The sequence below is a fragment of the Malus sylvestris genome, chromosome 13, assembly GCF_916048215.2.
Source record: "Malus sylvestris chromosome 13, drMalSylv7.2, whole genome shotgun sequence".
NCBI classification, from domain to species: domain Eukaryota; kingdom Viridiplantae; phylum Streptophyta; class Magnoliopsida; order Rosales; family Rosaceae; genus Malus; species Malus sylvestris.
This window is the reverse complement of record NC_062272.1, coordinates 13,427,363-13,442,197: the sequence shown is the minus strand read 5'-3', so window position 1 is coordinate 13,442,197 and position 14,835 is coordinate 13,427,363. Positions and strand designations below refer to the sequence as shown.

The following is a 14,835-nucleotide window of genomic DNA, read 5'->3' as shown; positions in this document are numbered from 1 at the left end:
TATTATTTTCTATTTTTAAACACATTCAAAACATCTTAAGAGGTGTATAATGCCGGTTATAAAAAAGGTCTTTCACATGTGGATAATAATGTGATTAAATTAGTTGTCAAATGATTTTTTTTTAACAAACGATATTATATACACTAAGGGGAAGGGGATTGGCTTAGCCTCACAATGGGCTAGTAATAATGTAATTCCATCAATTGTTCATTAAATATTATTTTCTCTATTCTTATTGTAAATTCTATAGAGACTGATTTTATTATGTGAATTCAACTGCTTTAATTGGTTTATGAGGGGTTTCTTCTTACATGATCTAAGATTATTCATTTACTTCAAATATTTGACTTTCATTTTGTCAATTTTCGCATATAAATGCATTTAAAACGTGTAAGTTGTAGCACGCCATGATTCAAAAAATACGCATGTGGATGAAGGCTAGTTACTAATTGGGGTAGTTGTTGCTCACTAATTTTTTTCTTATAGTGCTGCAGTTGCATTGAGTGTGTGCTGTCATCTTAATTCATCGACAATAAGCAATTTTCCACTAATGTTATTGGAGAATTTCCGTACAATACCTTCAACACCACATCAAATAGCTAACTATACCCATCTAATAATAAGGACATGTTGTCAATATATAAGATGAAATACAACAGTAAATGGTGATTATATTAATTGTATTATATAAAACACAATATTAATCCACCTAATATAAGATGTGGTATTGATATATGTTATTTGTCCTACATAGACCGTTTCATTTTCTCCTCCTTATCTAGCTATTATAAATCTTACATCTCGCATTCATCCACATAGAGTATTGGCATCATCTCAATTAGCTCATCTAATTCTCATATGTTACGATTGGAACTAAGAGAGAAAAAGATTACTAGAAGAGTGGAGAGATTTCCTCTCCTCTCTAGAGAATAGAGAATTGTCTCTCTTAGTATGTCTTCTCTCTTCCCCAAAGCCCTCTACATATAGTGGCTAGGAGGGCAAGAAAAAATAAAGCGGTTGATATGGGACAAAGAACACATATCAATACCACACCCTATGCTGGGTGGATTACTATTGTGTTTGGTCCTTGTGCATTGGCACAAGGTACGTAGGCAATCTAGTTAGGGTAGATACAACTAAATCCTCCTCTGGTGACGTCCTTATTTGTGCTTCGAGCAACGGTTCGTAAAAACGAGACGGTGATCCAGAATTCTTCATTATGCTTGGTATGTCCTATATCAAATTCCTTTATATTATTTGCATATATTCCAACAAAAACAGTATAAATGATGCATGTTATTTGGTGCAATGTAGGTGTTTCCCAAATAGGTCAAACTAAACCAATCCAAACTAATTGTAGTTTGTCTCACCTTAATCCAAGTTTACTCTTTTTTTTTCTTGATACGAAAATATTCTAATCCCTTAGAGATTTGAGATAAGTCACACAATGGACCAACACAATAATTATATGTAAAACTTATCAGTAAAATGTTTCCTTATAATCACTAACCTATAGCTAGCCTAGCTACCACTTTACATTATCTATACACTAAAACTCAGTTCGGTCGGCACTGTTTTTCACTGTTCGTGAACAGTGAAATGGCGGAAATACCCTTTGTTTCTTCTCACTCCCATGTTCTGTTGTTGTCTTGGTACAACAAAATTCCGGTTTTACCCATTTTGGCCACGGGTCACTCATCGTTTAACCCTCTATTTTTGTTCCTTTTCACGATCCTCCTTCAGTTTTCATTTCTTTCTTTCTTTCTTGGCCACGAGTCGATCATTGTCGAAGGTTCCCTGGGACTTTCTTCCCGACTTTTCCTTCCGTTTCCATTTTTCTCTCTATGGTCTTCTCTCTTCTCCTTTCCTCATCTGTCACTCTTCCTCTGATTCTTATCCTCCACTGAAACGTCAGAGACCAAAGCTTAAATATGGTTCTTGACACCGTTTAGACCTCGCAGGCTCGCACGTTCTCCTCTCTCTCTCTCTCTCTCTCTCTCTCTCTCTCTCTCTCTCTCTCTCTCTCTCTCTCTCTCTCCATCCACTTCTATTTGGCTTCTGTGGTGGTGGGATATGACAATCAATGGTGAGTTTTTTCATCTGGGTTTTGCCTCATTGTGGATGAATTTTGTCTTTTTCTATGAAATTTGATTCGAATTTTTGAAAAATTTAATGCTTGATGTAAATCTGCATCTGGGTTTTGTGTGGTAGATTGACTTAACCTCTCATATTGTCAAGGTTTTCTTGGCGTTAAAGGTATGGATTTTTCTGTGTAGTAAATTGAACCTGGTTTGTAAAAATTTCAAAAGTTTGATGGATTAGGAATAAATTTTAAATCTTTGTCATGGTTTGATATACAAATGGATGATCATGATTAATTTTTGGGTTTAATTCAGCTGTTGATGATTGTGGATGAGTTGTAAAACTTCTTTTCTATTATGTGATATGTGCATGTTATGTTTTTCTTATCTTGATTATATTTGATTGAGGTCATGATGATTTATGGGTATTTTTAAATATGATCCAGGTCTGAGCATTCTGGTTAGCAAGCCCACTTAGTTGAATCAGCTAAGTTTCATGTCTGACATCGACGTACAGCTTCCCACTGCCTTTGGTATGTTTTCTGTTAATTCATAACTCAATTGAGTGTGTTTGTGCACTTGAATGCATGCATGTGTACCTAGATGCCCGAGAGATCATTTTTTAAATTGAATTCAATTGGATAACTTTTTTAATCGAAAACATGGGTACCTAGATGCTCTAAAGATCATTTCAGTCATCGATATAGTACTGTTGTAATTTAGTAGTTGTGCAGTTTGAGAATTGGTGTGTAGTTGTTTGTGGAATTCAAACAATTTATAGGTTACCACATTCACATCTCATAAGGAGATATTGACATAGATAAATGCAGTAGATTAATGTGACCACCTAAAAATCTGCACTGCATTCTATCACAACTCATTTTAATAACATTTATAATCTCATTTGTCATGCTAAAATTTTGGGCCTCTTTCTTTTAAAATTTTATGTGTACCGAGTGTAAACATTGTTGATAATGTCGTTGTTTACAATTCACAGTCAATGGACAGAACCTAGGGAAATTGTGAAAGAGTATGCAGGTATTTCCTCTGTTTTGGGTGAGTCTCAATTAACCAATGCATATAGTTTGCTTCATTCTATCACTACTCATTCTAATAACATTTATAATCTCATCTGTCATGCTAAAATTTTGGGCCTCTTTCTTTTAATTTTTTTTGCGTACCGAGGGTAAACATTGTTTATAATGTTGTTGTTTACAATTCACAGTCAATAGACAAAACCTAGGGAAAGAGTGAAAGAGTATGCATGTATTTCCTCTATTTTGCATGAGTCTCAATTGCCCAGTGCACCTATATTTGATAATAAAATTTAATACATAATTTGAATGGATCAAAGAGTTTTTATTGTTGAAATGTTTGACTAAAGCTTTTAGACTCAATCAAATAACTGTTTATAAGAGATTAACACACATGTAGGACCTATTGTAAAAGAAAAATAAACAAGGGTGAAATCATTGCTACAACTATAATTTGGTTTTGTCATTTATAGATGATATTCCTTGATAATTATCTAATAAAACTTAAATTTGACATGTCTGCCACTTGCATTGTACTGAAATGTCTTTAATCTTTCACTTTTATACCATTACTCCAATGTTTTCTAATGTAGATCCATGTGGCGTTTAGGAAACTAGAGTTTATGAGGTTTGAATATTTTCCATTTTTAGCTTAGTTTGGGTAGGGAATTTTGATGAATTTATGTTTTTTTTTTCCCTCTATTTTTCGGTGTTTTCAGGTGGCTGGAGCTGAATATGGAGAAGGTTTTGAGACTTCTAGACCTGTTGGACCTCTCAAGGTTTATGTGGTAAGGAATTTATGGAGTTTTATGTATGGTAGTGAAATTGTTTCTTTGTTATGTTGAATTTAATTTAATGGTTATACTTTATGTTGTTATGAATTACTGTTGTTGATTTTTACTCTTGAGTTGGATTTTTTGAACGACAAACTGCAAGGAGATTTTCATAAACTGATACGATATGCCATGAAACTGGATGAAGCTTATGGTCGTATATTCTCTTTTGACAATTTCATGGTAAGTTTCTATAACACTCATTAGTTATGTGTTCCAGGTTCTGATGGCTAGAGGAATATCGTAGCTATCACGCTTTAACTGTGCAATTATTAAAAGATATCTAAATGCTTATCAGTGAGTTTTTCCGGCAAGTGTTTTCGAGTTTTTCGGTGAATTTCTCTATCTTCATTTTATTTTTTAAGTTGCATGTAATAGTTTATGGTCAATGTGATTAGATCATGTAGGAAGACTAGCAAGTAGCAATGATGCTTCTTTTTAAGTTAGTTACTCTTCTTATTGCAGACAAAACCATTGAGATAATAACCTTGCATTTACATTCTTTCGAAGCAATCCATATGTCCATATTGGTAAGCATCATTTTCCTATTTTTCTTTTATTAAATATTTAATCAAATTGTAGTATTTTAACCAACAATTTGTTACTATAAAGGAATTAGCTTCATTTATTCAAAGCCTAATTAGTTAATTTATAAATTTATCTTTGTAAAGTTTTCATGCTTGGATTTTAAATATCTTAGCAATTACCTCAAAATCTCTAATAAATTTACCCCTTTTTTTCTGTTGGAAATTTTGGAATTTTGGGTCATTGGAGAAAGAGGAAGAGTTTAGAGATCCCAAGAAGGAACATGGAAACTGCATCAGAGACTGTAGCTAAACTGAAACCAAATCCCCACCCAGAAGGTCAATTTTATTTATAGACTTTCAGAGACACTTCCATTGCCCTACCTTTGTCTCATCTTCCCCAGAATGTTAAGTTTTGTTGCTTCTCCTTATCCTTCATTTATTACTGTAATTTTTCATGTTTTACAAATTATTTGAATTTTGGATATTTGATTTTTGTTTCATTATGTATTGGGGTTTGTTTGATTAATGTGTTCTGTTGTGTTGTGTGAAATTGCATTCTTTGTTTTGGTGTGTTTTATTGGATATGTCAGAGTTATACAAATGCATGAACAACATATTACAATTTTGTGTTTAAAAGATATCCAGTTTACGATGTTTTAGAGTTTTTCAGCTACTTTGTTTTTTATTTTCAACCCAAATAATTAACTTGCACCATGTTGTTGCCTCTTTTTTGTATGCATTTTTCTGTGCACGCTTCATGCCGAAAGAAGAATGAGCAAGCCACTTTCTTGGAGGATTTGAAGGATCACATTGATGATTTTGTTAATGCATACTTGCTTCAAGATCACCGTGGAAAAGGTTTGTTCCCCTTTCGCATTTAATACTTATACGGCATGTCTGCAAATGTTTTCATTGTTCAATCGGTTTGCTTAGAATTTTGATTAGGTAATTTTGCATTCGTTTTTAGTTCTTTGGAATGTCCAAGAGTTGTCGCAGAGATGAGCAATGATACCAAGGTAGTTGGAGCGAATTACCTTTGTAAAGTAACAAAATAAGAATTTTTTTGCAGCAAATAAAAATCTTTCCTATCATGAGATATTTTTATTTAGATTAATTAATGTTATTCTAACATATATTATTAGCTCAAATTCATATATTGCAGCCGATTTCTAATCCCGCAGCAACGCGCAGGCATTACTATCTAGTATATATCTAAAAATACACCAAGCCACATTGTTGTGTTAATGATGATGAGCTGCCAAGATATAAACCCATCTCCACCTTCAAAACACAACGACTAAAACGGTTGTATATATAAGCTACGTACACATATCACATATGCACGCCACCAAATTACACCCGTGCAAACCACAGCTCCAACACAAACAAATAACAATTTTTTTTTTTTTTAAACAGCTTCCATTTCTTCCATTTGTCACATCTCTCTCCGCCTCATATTATTAAAGGGAGCTCGAGACGTTAATTATTCTGTCTCGGTCTCTCTTGATCTGCCAATCTTTACATCTCCGAGACCTAACAACACACAAAATATAGAAAAATGGGTTGCGGGGAATCAAAGCTGGCGGTTGCCACCACCAACACCATCCTCCGCCGCAAGAAATCAAGTGTTGCCGATCCTTCCAAGAAGAGCAAAGACATAGAAATCGTCCTTGAAAACAATGACAGCGCCGCAAACTCATCGGTGCAACACCAACAACAACATGACCAACAAGAAGAACAAGTCAAGGAGGACAATGCGATTGCCAATAATGTTGGTGGTGGCGAGACGTCTGCGGTGGCCGATGATGTGAATGTGAATGTAAAGGACATAAAGGTAAATAACAAGGACGGAGAAGATGGTGGTAAGGAAGTATTGGAAAAAGGTGACAAAGAAGAGCACGACGGGGCCGCGGGGAGATTGATTTCGCATGGTTCTCCGAATCGTTTCTTTTCATCGAGGAAATTGGATGAGGAGGGAATTGACGCGATTATTTCTGAGGGACGGTCTGGGACGTCGGACTATTATACTCCACGCCATGGAAGTAAGGGAAACTTGCACTTCAAGGTAGATGATGATATTGCAGAGGACGATAACGAATTAGATCTGCCGGCTGCAGAAACAAAAGCTCCAGTGGTGGAGACACAAAATAAGGGTTTGTAAACCTCAATGTTGCTTTATTTCAACATTTTTAAAAAACTATACATATTTGCATGCATACATGAACACGTCGAGTAGGTCTTATTTCTGAAAGGAATCATTCTCTTGCCGAACTGTGAATCTGACCTATTGATTGTGTCCAATTTAGCTACAAACGTATCAAGCAAATATGCCTAGTCTGACAATATAAACATACGTTTGGAAATGTGTATATTACTATCTAATGTAATGTCTGCTAATTTAATTTGTTTATTGTGTAGGTACAGAAGAGCCTGTAAAGAAACCGGAGGAGAATTCGGTGAAGGAAACAGAAGTGGCAGTTACAACCACTGTTGAAGCCGAAGTGGCTGAAGCCGCTGAACCTGAAGTTTCAATCCCTGCTGAAGAAGTGAAGAATTAATCTGAATCTACAAATACATGAGTGCAGGAACAATATGTGTGTGATTCCCCAGCCAAGGATGAGAAGACAAGCTAAGTGCGAAGGGCAGTTAAATTAGGAAATCTAAAGCTTCACACTTAGCTTTTGCGTTTGTAATTGATCAATCACCTAGTTTCTATAGGTTTTCTGCTGTCCTACAAAGCTGATCTTGCTATGCATATAACATGTTACTTGAACAGAGAATATGTAGTGGTACGGTCTTTTGTATTCTTGGAATTACTTTCTGTTCCAAAATTTGTTCAATTTCGCTTTTATAGACCAAATTTGACCAAATTCAACCACTATTAATTAATGTAATAGGTAGACATGAATTAGACCGGTTAGCCATGACAGTACGTCAACCTCCTTGCACCTATATACTTGAATCTGCCTCCATATAAATTAGAGTAATTTATAAAATCGTCTTACAGTAAAAATGAAGAAAATTTGACGGGAAGGCATTTCCTGGTGGTTTCCTATGCTTGAACCAGAAATGACATTTGAATTTTGGACCATCTTACTTGGTTAATTGATTAAGCCGCTTGAATTATAAGGGATGCTTGGTAGGTTAATTGATTAAACCCACTGGAAATGATTAGGAAATGTAGCGTCATTTGAGCAGCGTTACGTCAATGTGGTCTCGTTATAAAACCCGGTTGCACCTAAGATCTTCTCCTGGGTTGACAACCGAGCTAAACCGGTGAGCCCAAAGATCCAAAAGTATTTGATCTAATAAGTAATTGGTATACTTATTATTACCAGGAGAAAGGGCAAAGTATAGCATTTCTGCGTAGGGAACAACCATTATATACACAACACAATGTCAGCATTCAAATCCCAAAGAATGAAGATGAGCACATTCATATATACACAAGTCATCCGCAGCCCCATCGCACCCCACGATATTCATCAGCTATGGCTTCTGAAAAGCAAGAGCTTTTAGGCATACAACGAAACAGCTTTCCCAGGACATATACCTAGGCTACAACTGACCTCTCTTAGATTTTTCCAAGCGAAAACATGGCCAGCAATCTACAGGGGTTTTGCCCCAGTGTCTGGCGCTATGTTCAACTTGAGAACAGAAGTTGCAGGATCTCTGGACAGTATAAAATTTCCTCCAAGATCTGTTCTGCTGTACTCTGCTACACCAGTACCCATCACAATTTTGCACCGTCTCCATGTCTTGGCCATTAAGTCAACACCATAATAAACTAAATGGTCCGAAATGCTGTTCCCACTCACTGACCTGCAAAAGCGTCCCAAGAACTTGTATCATATTTTTGGGATCAGAATATTCTTTTTTACTTCGTTATTTTATTATTATTCTAACCATAGAAGACTGCACCAGCGAGCTACTATGTGTTGAAACATGATGAAAGAACAGAATCAAAGAGACAACTCTCAATGCTATCACAACGAAAAATTGGATTACCTGCTGCACGTTGGGTCCTCGCCTGAATCATCACAGATTTTCTCAACTTCATAAACAAGACTTTCAACTTCAAGGTTATAAAGCCACACCTAGAATCAGAATAAGGCTTTCATTGGTCTGAAGAGAAAGAAACTCCCAAAAAAAAGTCCTAAATATACGAAATTATGATCCAAGTGCCGTGTGCAAGTGTATATCAAGTAGTCGTATTCGATAATATTCATCCACCTATTCAAAATATGACCAGAACAATTTGGATATCATCTGACAATATTCTCATGACTTACAAATATTTCACATAATCTTAAGCTATTCAGAAATAATTGGTTGTATATAAAGAGCATAAAAATTGAAACCTTTGCCACAAACAGACATTTTACAAGAAACTCCTTAATCAGTTTATTTTCTGATTGATCTTAAAGGCTTTGAATTGAATGTGTAACTAATCCACCTCTGTGGGCTAGAAAAACATAAAATACTGAAAATTTGCCACAGATAGATTTGTTAGAAGAAACTACTGAATCAGTTTATTTTCTAATAGATCTTATAGGTTTCAAAGTCAAGGAATAAGTAATCCAGCAATGTCAGCTAAGAGAATACCTCTCGTGGAAAGTGGTGGTATGTCTTCTGAGGAAAATAAGTATAGTATGGAGGTAAATGAGGCACCATATCATGTGCATTTGTTACTCGAATACTATTTGGTACAAGTGTACTATAGTATGATGCAAAAGCTGCATTACCAATACGAGGTTGTCCAAATGTCATAACTTGAACATTTTTCTCTTTCTGATTGACCTGGGAATTAAAAAAAAAACATTAAATGTTGCAGGTTTGAAGAACATGCTTCCAGAATAGACTATAATTTCAGCAAGCAGTGAATGCAATTAACTATTCAAACACCCTTCTGGAATAAGTTCAACATTTTATGCCATTCAAGAAATGTTGTTGGCATACTACCATATCTTGATCAGTTAAAATGAAAGGGAAAAAAACCAATCAAAGCTCAATTGGCAATAACCAAGTTTATAAAACACATGAATCAGGCTCTGACAGGTATACTGACAACCGAAAACAAGATGAACAATAGTGAAAGAAAAACTCAAACATATCTTGCAAAATGGAGACTGGCTTAATTATGATTACCCTTAGATCAAGAGCACAAAATGAAGCCATTGCCCCTCCCATTGAATGTCCTGTAACTATGATGCCGATATCTCCATAATATTCCCTGGCTCTTTCCACAGCATTTAGAATTCCAGGGCGTATGGTTGTGTTGTGGTAAGCACTATAAAACCCGTGGTGCACCTAAAACAGAAAAAGAATGAGAACTGATACTTTACATTCCAGCAAGCAACAAAGTAGAGAAACTTTACTGCAATACCATATTACCATTGCATCAGGCATGCCAGGGTAATCTAGATCAAGTTGTTTCCAAAATAAGTCTTCAATCCAATTCTGTATGCTGTACACATAAAGTAAATCCACTAATCAACAAATTCTGGGAAAAGGGCAAATCAGATTGCCCATAGAGATACATATAGTTATATTTAAAGGAAAAGCAAACGAATGTAGATATAATTTTCCATTACGTTCTGAATCCACATCCTTATTCATGTATTTTTCAATTTTCTCTTCACCTATGTCATAGTTTGGGCTCAATAAATAATTCAGCAGAAACTTTAATTGAGAATGATAAATACTCTAGCACCACACCTGTGTTCCTGAGTCCCTCTAAATGCAATTATAATAGCATTGGGATCTTGTGCCACTCCAACAAAAGCCTAGAAAAAGTGATGACTATGTCATACAGAGGCAACAAAGAAATAACTTTAACACATAAAACCAGGCTGAACTATGAAATCGCACCTGTAAGCAATGCTGGACATCAACAATAATCTCTATCATTTCAAACCCCTGTTCCATTGAAATGAGGAATAAGGGCAACGATTTTCAAGCATAAGAATTTCAAATTAATCAGAAACGCCTCAGTACCTTAATTAAATCATTACAGCATGAGCATGTCCAAGTAAACAGCTCTGACAAATCTGACAAATAAACCTACAAGAGCAGAAATTGATTTCAATTGTTACGGACCTTATAGCAGGTACATACTAATAATTCAAATCTTGACATATAATCCAGAAAATCTCCATTTGGTTTCCTCATTGTTTAGACGGATTCAATACTTCCCATAAACCAACCTTTTTCTATGTCACAATTACAACATACCATGACTGACAAGTGACAACGCATATGGTAAAGATTTGCAAGGGAAATGGTGAGGCTAAATGTTTCTGTAACATAAATTTCTAAATGTTTCTGTAACATATATTTTTACAAACCAAATCCCCATAAATGGTGACACAAGCAAAAATCTGATGAAACTTACTGTAGAAGCATATCGCACTAGTATAGTGGCAAGCGTATGATTGTATATGGGGCCACGATCGTTGTGCTTAATTTTCAGTTCTGCATTTGTAAGAAGAAATTACTCCCGTTAAAATGGGTCCGAGAAGTTCAAAACAACTAAATTCTGCTTCCAACTATTTTGATCTATAATTCTGCACACCAAAAACAAAACAAAAATACACAAAGAATCTGCAGTACACCACCAGTTTATAATGGTACAGTTCTCATCACATATTATCTTCTCCTAAGTGAATATAGAACCTCTTTAGTCCCTAACAGACTGATACCAAATCATCCTTTAGTAATCTATGAGAAGGTAAAACCAACAAGCACCACATTGTTGCAAAGGCATTCATAGACAGTTTGCAAATTCTTTTCTAAATAGCACTTCTATTCATAAGCGCTTTTACTGAAAGTGCTTCTATTAAATGGATTTCATAAATCACCACTCCAGGAAGCACTTTCACTTTCAAAACTGCGAAGCACTTTTAACCTTCTCTACCAAACCTTGTCATAAGGGTTTTTGGTTTGCTTAGCTATTCTAAAAGCACTTCCAAACTAGAATAATGACTCTAATGACCCATTGAATCCCCTGAACTAATTCTTCTCCAACCATCAAATTCCCTTCAAACCCAATTTACAATTTCGATATACGCAACGAAAAAGCCTCTAATCAACCGCCATGAACTTAAACCTGTTTAATAAAACATAAAAGATAAAACTTTTGATGCAAAAATTGAAATATTACCTCTCCCAGCAGAGAAAACAAACATCCACGTTAATATTACCAATACCAGCCATCTTCTTTTCTCCATGGCCTGATAATTTCACAGCAAAGAAAAACAAATTAGGGCACAATTCAGCAATTATTAGTTTCAAGCAATCCGAAAATTAGAGAAACCGACCAACGCCACGACGTCCCACTCCACTCACCCCAACCCGGCAGCGGCTTCGGAGCTCCGAAGACTATCGAATATAGGCGGATTTTGCGACCGTGCAACCGTGGCGTGCTATGATCGCGGCGCACCGTTTCGAAGCTCTTGCGGTGGTGGTTGGCAACGCGGTAAGATTGTAGAGGGAGACCGAAGAAAAGCAGTTGACGAGGCAAAAGAGAAAACTAGTTTGTTTTTTTTGTGTAGACTTCCGAAATTATCCTTTACTTATCTGTTCTTTAGCCGTTGATCTTGTCTCTATGTGTCTTTGAGGGCCACGATTGGAGGGTAATTACGGTAAGTTGCCGGTGTTTGAAGCGTGTGGAATTGCACGTGCTGATGTGTAATTTAATTTCGTATAGGATTGGGTTTGGATCACATGAATTTTCACCCTTGCTAATTATTATATCTTTTAATTTGTTGACCAATTTGATCATTTCAACATATCTTTTGATCGTGAACTTATTTTGTTCTTCGATCGAATCGATATTTTATTTTAAAATACAGAAATGAAGTTTTGAACGGGGAAAACACACTTGCTCTAAGTAATGTATTTATGTTTACGCCTCCATATGTAAATCGGATTTGGATCCTCTCCTAAGCTCAACCTGTTGAGCCTCTTGAGTACATCACAAGGGCCGTTGAATTTTGATTCAACAGCTACAAATTTGGAATTCCTTTAAAAGTTATAATAATTGTAGCCGTTTGATCAAAATCCAACAATCCGTGTAATTTGCTCAGGCTAAGCTCGAGAGAGGATCCAAATCTATTTAAATCAATTAGAAGCAAACGACGTCCAAAATAAGTCTAGATTGTACAGACTACCTATTGGCCTTACGATTCTTAACTTCCCAATATTGAAAAACATCTCTTTAATTCGATTCCTCATTTTATTAAATAAGGAAAAAGTTAAGTCAAGATTTTGATAAATGAAACTCAATTGTATCTAAATCAAATTGAGAAGCATAGCGGTACTATTTTATTAAAGGAATAAATTTTGTATGGATACTTTGGAGAAAGGGAATTTTTTGAAATGTCAGATGAATTTATACACTTTTTTCAATTTGTCATATGAATTAAAATTTTAAATGATCCGTCATATCAACGTTCTAAAATATTTAATTTTATATCTTACCTTAACTTCGTTAAGCTTTCCATCTAACACAAAAAGGGGTTGGGATGTGATGATTTGATGGTTTTTTGTTCAAAAAAGGGAACAATATGCACACTTTTTTATGTGTTTCGAATTGAAGATGGCTAAAAAATAGTCATTAAGGACCATCCAATCTATGGTAAAGTTGGATGAAATTTTTCATGTTGCCTTTGTTTGTGACAATGAGATTTTGATTCTTCTGCTTGTGGACTAATATTTTTTTTATTATCGTTGCAATGAAATAAAAGAGATTGCCATGATTGATTATGACCATTTTATGGACATCATGGACCACGTTGAATTCGCAAATCTTTCAATTAACCACAACTCCACATTAGTAAGTCTAATGTGTTGTAGGCATAATTTATTTGAACAATTATAGAGGGCATAGAGAGAAGGGTGCGACAATAGTAGAGAGAAAGAGAGAGATGTGTAATTGTGAGGTGTGATCTATTCCACCCCATTGTGCATTTATTTATAGTAGTAAAGAAGGTTAATTCCTTACCCTAATAGGATTACAACTTTAATAGGATAATATATAGTCTAAGAGATATGGTAGAATCCCATAAGGATATCCTATATATGTTAGGATTTACACAATCACATTCCTAATCTAATAGGACTGCAACACTCCCCCTTGAGTGTGTAAATACTCAAACAATGGCGCATTAAGTCTTAAGTGATGAAGTAAGTACAGTTGATGAAGTCGTCCGCACAATGAGCGAATGCGAGTCTCAAAACAACAGAATAATGCATAAAAGGTATAACTCACAAAACCTCGCTATGGTAAAACCCAATGTGGGAGAAAAACCCATAGACTAATGAGAAAAGTGAGAAGTTGCATTAAGTCAAAACTATACGTCTTCTGGACACAAGTAGAAGAGTTCACAAAGGTATGATTAGCCTAGGATGGATGCCTCGTCAAAACCTAGTTAGATAGCAAAAACCTAGTGTGAAAAATGCTCCTAATTGTAGGGAAAAAGAGTACATTAAGATCAAGTGAGTATACTTCTGGATACCCCTCCTGAGTTTGACAGAACTTCCAAATGACAACTACAAGCATTGCATATGAATAGTTAGGCATACCAATTCCTCGGACAAGCTTCTGAAAGGTTGACTTCATCAGTGACGTAGTGTAGAGGTCAGCAAGGTTGTTTAGGATCGACTTGCATGACTTCAATCTCATGATGCTTTACTGATGTGATGTAGATTTCATTGATATATCATGTCTTGGTCGGGTGGATACATGCGACATAGTCTTTATGGATTGTCGTTGGGACTCAACGATGGATGAAAAACAACAAGTACTTCGAATATGCTCAACAAGAACTCCTAAACATGTCTCACGTGTGGCATAGTGAAGTGAGGTGAGTCTTGGAACGATTCGAAGATTTCGCAACTAAGGTCATATCATAGACCTCCAAGATATTGCGATATCCCTTAATGGTAAAGACATAACCATTTGGGGATTTTGCCTTATGCATGTTTGATAAGTAACCAGCGTTAGCATAACAAACAAGGTAAGCATCATTCCGACGATCAGGGGGGTCGGATCCGTTTAAGATGCGTTGAGATTTACCCAAATTCGTAGTACCTTCAGGGTACGTCTTTAATACCAATTCAGTGGTTACGTGTAGGCGCGATGCTGCATCTTTACCAATAGATCAACAGCGAAATAGATGTCTTGTCTATTACAATGAGCTAAGTACAACAAAGCGCAAAGTTGAACTCATACATGGAATTTCAGATTCCATAACCTCTTCAAGGGTCTCATTTGCATATAACGTATGGACGATCACATGTATACTCAAAAGTAACACCTTCAGAGTGTAGTTTGACTGGTAAACCAAAGTACCATCAG

General features: G+C 35.7%; 2 protein-coding genes and 1 long non-coding RNA gene across 6 annotated transcripts; 2 read left to right on the top strand and 1 right to left on the bottom strand.

The window, feature by feature from the left end:
- The first annotated feature begins 3,732 nt into the window (after window positions 1–3,732).
- On the top strand, window positions 3,733–5,381 carry LOC126595779 (uncharacterized). Of its 2 annotated transcripts, none has more exons than XR_007613680.1 (3): window positions 3,733–4,478; window positions 4,727–4,811; window positions 5,243–5,381. It is a non-coding gene; the product is annotated as an uncharacterized LOC126595779 (long non-coding RNA). The 2 variants fall into 2 exon arrangements; XR_007613681.1 differs by having other exon boundaries at window positions 4,723–4,811.
- A 457-nt stretch (window positions 5,382–5,838) lies between these two features.
- LOC126597107 (uncharacterized) lies at window positions 5,839–7,315 on the top strand. 2 transcript variants are annotated; one of them, XM_050263878.1, is made up of 2 exons: window positions 5,839–6,628; window positions 6,900–7,315. In XM_050263878.1, the coding sequence occupies exons 1-2, from the start codon at window positions 6,034–6,036 to the stop codon at window positions 7,031–7,033; spliced, it is 729 nt and encodes a 242-aa protein (XP_050119835.1). In that variant the 5' UTR covers window positions 5,839–6,033; the 3' UTR covers window positions 7,034–7,315. The 2 variants fall into 2 exon arrangements, with proteins under 2 accessions (XP_050119835.1, XP_050119834.1); XM_050263877.1 differs by having other exon boundaries at window positions 6,894–7,315.
- A 459-nt stretch (window positions 7,316–7,774) lies between these two features.
- Window positions 7,775–11,989, bottom strand: LOC126597106 (lipase-like). 2 transcript variants are annotated; one of them, XM_050263875.1, is made up of 11 exons: window positions 11,823–11,989; window positions 11,638–11,707; window positions 10,870–10,949; window positions 10,473–10,538; window positions 10,347–10,394; window positions 10,194–10,261; window positions 9,870–9,942; window positions 9,624–9,785; window positions 9,081–9,275; window positions 8,484–8,572; window positions 7,775–8,297 (listed from the first exon to the last, which is right to left on the bottom strand). In XM_050263875.1, exons 2-11 carry the CDS (start codon window positions 11,702–11,704, stop codon window positions 8,084–8,086), a joined length of 1,062 nt encoding a protein of 353 aa, XP_050119832.1. In that variant the 5' UTR covers window positions 11,705–11,707; window positions 11,823–11,989; the 3' UTR covers window positions 7,775–8,083. The 2 variants fall into 2 exon arrangements, with proteins under 2 accessions (XP_050119832.1, XP_050119833.1); XM_050263876.1 differs by having other exon boundaries at window positions 11,795–11,978.
- Window positions 11,990–14,835: the final 2,846 nt, after the last annotated feature.

What these genes read in the sequence shown, in the direction of transcription:
- LOC126597106 (XM_050263875.1), bottom strand. Translation starts at nt 11,704, where the DNA reads ATGGAGAAAAGAAGATGGCTGGTATTGGTAATATTAACGTGGATGTTT. An exon ending in ATGTCCAGCATTGCTTACAG is followed by an intron (nt 10,262 to 10,346) that starts GTGCGATTTCAT and finishes CACTTTTTCTAG; the next exon opens with GCTTTTGTTGGAGTGGCACA. An exon ending in AGAGGGACTCAGGAACACAG is followed by an intron (nt 9,943 to 10,193) that starts GTGTGGTGCTAG and finishes TTATGTGTACAG; the next exon opens with CATACAGAATTGGATTGAAG.
- LOC126597107 (XM_050263877.1), top strand. Translation starts at nt 6,034, where the DNA reads ATGGGTTGCGGGGAATCAAAGCTGGCGGTTGCCACCACCAACACCATC. An exon ending in GGTGGAGACACAAAATAAGG is followed by an intron (nt 6,629 to 6,893) that starts GTTTGTAAACCT and finishes TTTATTGTGTAG; the next exon opens with GTACAGAAGAGCCTGTAAAG.